This window comes from Vigna umbellata, chromosome 3 (genome assembly GCF_029865625.1).
Source record: "Vigna umbellata cultivar VRB3 chromosome 3, Vumbellata_1.0, whole genome shotgun sequence".
Taxonomy (NCBI): Eukaryota; Viridiplantae; Streptophyta; class Magnoliopsida; order Fabales; family Fabaceae; genus Vigna; species Vigna umbellata.
The window spans coordinates 51,931,045-51,936,526 of NC_142167.1; the positions used below are offsets into that span (position 1 = coordinate 51,931,045).

The following is a 5,482-nucleotide window of genomic DNA, read 5'->3' on the forward strand; positions in this document are numbered from 1 at the left end:
TAAAGAATATGAAGGAAATAAAAGTATAGGAGAAATTTCTAGAAATAAAGAAAATTCTAGAAGCTTCGTTATGACTCGTCAAGTAGAATATCCTCTATGTAACATCTGTAAAAAAAACAAGTCACTTGAAAAAATATTGTTGGCATCATGGAAAACCTCAATGTCAGTATTGTAAGAAATTTGGTCACATAAAGAAGTATTGTCGTAATAAAAAGCATTAAGCAAACTTTACGGAAGAACATAATCAGAAGAAACTCTTATTCTATGTCAATCAAGAATCTCCTAATGGATGCAACAATCACATGGAAAAACATGAAAGCATCTTTAAAGACAGTAATAAATTTATCAATGTCAAAGTTCGGCTAGGAAATGACACAAGTCTCAGGGCAAAGGAACTGTCATGGTGGAGACAAAGAAATGAGATTTGGCCACTTCAACACACATGTTGATGGAAGCTACTTCCAGCTGGATTCACGCAAGGAGGAGCTCCAAACCAGAGTAGAACAACCATGGAAATAGGTGTAGTGAAAAATGGAAGATAATGAAGTGTTTGAAGTGTTTAAGGTGAAGAGAAGTGTGTGGATGAGGCGTCGCAGCTTAGAGGGCCTTCCTATAGAGGAAGGAAGCTAGAGGAAGGGTGGAGAAGTTGAAAATCAAGAGTGACTCAAGAGCAATAAGGTTGGGAAATGAATTCAGCAGCATATCACTAAGCTCAAAAGTGAGAAAAATACAAAGGAGAAGCCCTCTTATTTATAGGTGAAGAGAGGCCTCATTTCTAATCTAATTTCCCTCCAAAAAGTCAAATATATTTTTACGAAGGCATTACCACAACCAAGATTTGAACTACTACACATTATGTTTGGAGTTACCGAATTTGCATTAAGGCAGAGTATTAAAGTGTAATGCAAATTCTAGAAGAATATAGAAAATCCTAAGATAGAAATACTAAAATATAATAAAAGTTCTAAAATATTGTAGAAAAGCCTAAGATATGACTCTAGTACATTCGACATAAGTTGTGGCTAGCATGTTCTAGAATAATCTATGGGTCAATAAATACCTATATACTCTACAATTTGATGAAAGACAACATATATCTATCACAACTAACAACTACAACCACATTTTCTCTACATTCTACTATATATCTCTACATTTTTTCTATCTCATCAAGTATTCCTTTCACAACCTCAAAATACTAACATTAGTTTCTAATTACATTAAAATTATTAGTTAATCAATTAATGAATTTGTACTTTCATTATAAAAATAAAAATGTAGAATGATATTGTTAGAAAAATTAAATTAATGTTTGTTAGAGTTTTAATTTGTATTCTTGTCTTATTTTTAACAATTGTTTTTCACAATATGAATATGATTAACACCGTGTTACAATATTATTTAGTTTTATGTTATTTATTTATGTTACATGCATACATAATTATTAAAATATTAAGGGATGCATACTTTTTTAAATCATTTGAGGATGACAAAATTTTAAATTTTCAAATTTTAATATAAGTCAATACTTTTAATGTAATAGTAATTAATTTTACTAATATTATTTTAACGAACTTCTGAATATTGATTAAAAACTCAATTTATAAATCGAAATACCTAATAAAAAAAAACAAAGATGTGTGTGTGTGTGTTTGATAACTGAAATATCTATCTAACTAATTAACTTTGTGATGAATATTTTGGCCTTCTCATGAGCTTTTATCAAACAGTTTCTAAATCTAGGTATATCAATGGTAACATTTTGATGAGTCCAATGTAGCCTTTTCTGAGGCCATTTGGCTTGAAAAGCACCTGGGTTCTTGACCACCAAGCTATCAGCACCATATTTCTCGAACAAGCTACTCTCATTCACCTCAATCTTGTACTCCAAGTATTCCACCCCCAAATACTTTGGTGGTTTCTCATAGTAAGTTCTCGAAACCCATTCAAGTCCAATTGGCACCACTTGAACCAACACTGACCCTTCCCTCATGAACAAAAAATTTGTTAACCCTGCTCCATGCACCCCCAACAACACATCACTGCCATGAACCACCCCATACACTTTCTCCATAGGAGTACTTCTTGATGGCTCAAACACATGCACGATAAACCCTAATTCCTCAGCCACCTTTATCACATCTTCTTCGTTCATAATCGCTCGGCTCGCAGTTCTACTGATCAATGTCAAATGAGGCTTCTCGTTTTCTTTTCTGTACATAAATGGGGTACCCGATTTAGTGTATACTTTCCCTAGGAATGCACGGAAATCTATAAGTGTTTTAGGGTTTGGTAGCATTAATTTTGGGTCTATGATCATGGGTCCATGCTTCATCAACCCTAAGGTGGCTGATGGGAAACAATGCACCTTTGATAGGTTGTTTGCGTCGATGATCGGACGGTCGGGACTAAACGCAGATAATAACTCTGCGTATTTTTGAAACCACCACATCTTACCCTCCGTCACCACAAGTGTTACATCTTGATTAGGGTATAGTGAATTGGTGGTGATGAAGAGTGGGATGAAGATTTCGTTTATTTCATGGTAATGGTTTCCGGTGTACCCGGCCGCACTGAATACGAGGGCTGGGGTATGGTGTGTGACATTGCATGATAGCTTGGGTTGGGCTACAATTAGATTGAGGTCTTTCACAAAGGACATTGCTGCTTTGTCACTTTTACGAGGGTAAGGACGGAATTTCAATACTGCATGGGATTTATTCTGTGTGTGAGGATTCACAGCAAAGATTGTTGAGGATGTTGGATCCAAAAGCGTTGAGCCGTTGATTGTGCAAAGATCATATTCTTTATGAGAGTAGTCACAAGTGATTGCAGCAGCACTAACGTTTACATTCCGATCAAGGACCCCTAGAGAAATTGATAGCTTGGTCCTTAATTTCACATTCCATATATTTTTATCTGTGTACAAAAAATTGAATTATTGTTATATAAATAATAGTTTAGACCTTTATTGTATGGTTTCTAAACTTTTTTTTCTAATATAGTGTTGTTTGTCACTTGACCGAATTTATTTATATTTTCATGCCTTTATTATTATTTAATATTTAATTCTTACATTTAATATTATTATTGTTTATTCATAAATTATTTATTAATGTCATGTTTATTTATTTATATTAATTTATGAATAGACAATAGTAATATTAAATATATGAATTAAATATTGATAATGGTAATAAATATATTTTGACAATAGTACACATATATTAATAAGTGAAAATAACGTAATGTAATATGTTGAATATTCTATGTAATATTATAATAATAATAATTAATCTTTTATACTTATAAAATGATATAAAAATTAATTGTGTGCATAATATACTAAATACATTTTTTATTAATTTGGTTTGCGTATAAAATGATAGATTCATATTATTTATAATTTAATGTGAAATAAAGTTATATGTACTTTCATAGATAAAGTAGTATTTGTGAAAAAGTAATGATAATTTAACAAAATATTCTGAAAACTTAATAATCTAATATAATGACTGTTTGAGTACGTAGTTAACATCTTTCTTACTTTTAGCTATCTTAATACAAATAGTTAATGCACTATACTAAAAGAAGACGAAGAAGAAAATTCTATCTTGTACAATAAACTTGGTATATAGCAATCTAATATAATGTAGTATTTGTGGAATAATCTTAATATATTAGAGAAGAAAAATTAAAGCAGTGTAGGATTTGTATATTACCTCCTATGGCAATAATAATCTGGAGAAAAAAGATGAACACCATTGCTCCAAAACACAAAGCAAACATTGACAATCTCGTGCTCTTCAATTCCTCCTCCATTGATTTTGCTGATTAGAAAGCAATGTTTAGCAGAACTTTTATCAATAACACACTGATTTATAACAAAGAAAAAATAACAAATCAAAATTGAAGCTGTTGAAAATAAATTGATTATCTAAATAGAAAATTGAATTCTTTATTTAGTGACATACTCACTTTGTATGTTTGGCATGTCCTCTTTTTCCACTCTATTCCTCTTAGTCATGTTGATGTAACTCTTAAGATGAAGAACAATTGGATCTTTGATGGCTGATTAGATAAGAAATATTATGGAGGCATGTTGGCTTTTATATATAAGAATTTATATCCTTTCATTTTGCACCATTAAAATTATCTCTTTAACAACCTTTGATAAAATGAAATATAATACATGTTGAATTCAATGTTGTTATTAACTAGTTCATATATATATTATATAATTTCATTTAATTAAAAATTACTCAAAAATATATGCGTTTTAATTATTAGATAATATATTTATAAAACTTAATGATGTGAAATTTGTCAAAAATAATGATTAACATATAATATAATAATCTTTAACTATTAGATTAATTAAATTATATTTTATACAAATTTATTAAAAATTTAATGCAGCTAAATCTTATGCATAATATAATGGGATTGTATATATCACTCCAAAATATTTGTCAAGAGTCCAATAACTAAAATTTATATATTACAAGACCTTTGACTTTTGTTTTAATGAATAAAATTTGATCCTTATCGTACTTATTTCAAGTCAAAGAAGGAACTCTTTAGCAGTGAAATGTAAAAGAGAAAATCATGTAAGAATATAAGTAAACCCACCTTTAATTCTTGAATTTGTAAAACATTGTAGTAATAGTTTTGGAATTTAAATTTTTTTATAGGAAATTAAAATAATAATGATTTCAATTTTAGAAAATTATTTTATATTTTTATAACTCTACAAACTCTTATGAGAATGTTTGAAAGGTTCAAAGATTAAAATAAAATCAATTAAAGGTTTACTCACCTCTAACTTAGTTTCCCGCTCTAATTTTCATTACATGTAATTGGGAGGTCATGAGTGGTGACCTTTGATATTTTGGTGGTCTAACATCTCATTAATTTCATTTTTAATTACATGTTGTTGAGTTTATGAGTTGTCATTACTGCTAGCTTTTCCTTATCAACATTTCATTAATGAATTTGAAATTTTATTAAACATATAATAAAACTTAAATATATTTTATAAATAATATAATTATTACTTTAAAACTATAAAAACTGATATTAGTTGATAAGACAAACTAGTCAACATTACATTTGTAACATCTATATTAGCATCAAACATTACAACTATATCCAACATTCTTAATATATATATATTCTTTAAAATCTCCCAATAATTTAAACAAATATTTTTATGTAATAAAGTTTTTCAAAATACAACGAAGAAAAATAGGAAATGTTCAAAAAGATTACGTATAAGACATCAACAATATCATCTCAAAGTTATGACGTCCAATCTCTTCTGCAATATTATTTGCACATATATTATATAATTATAATAGGTAAATGAACCATAAATCACAACCCACCTATCCAAAAAAAATGACAAATTAAGATAAATCATATTAATTTAAATTAAATAACATATATTTTTATTTTTCTAATTAAAAGACATTAGACAATA

General features: G+C 28.7%; 1 protein-coding gene across 1 annotated transcript; it reads right to left on the reverse strand.

Moving 5' to 3' along the window:
• Nucleotides 1-1,672: 1,672 nt before the first annotated feature.
• LOC124844376 (xylan glycosyltransferase MUCI21-like) lies at nucleotides 1,673-3,822 on the reverse strand. The gene is made up of 2 exons (XM_047321304.1): nucleotides 3,723-3,822; nucleotides 1,673-2,919 (listed from the first exon to the last, which is right to left on the reverse strand). Exons 1-2 carry the CDS (start codon nucleotides 3,820-3,822, stop codon nucleotides 1,673-1,675), a joined length of 1,347 nt encoding a protein of 448 aa, XP_047177260.1.
• Between the last annotated feature and the right edge of the window lie 1,660 nt (nucleotides 3,823-5,482).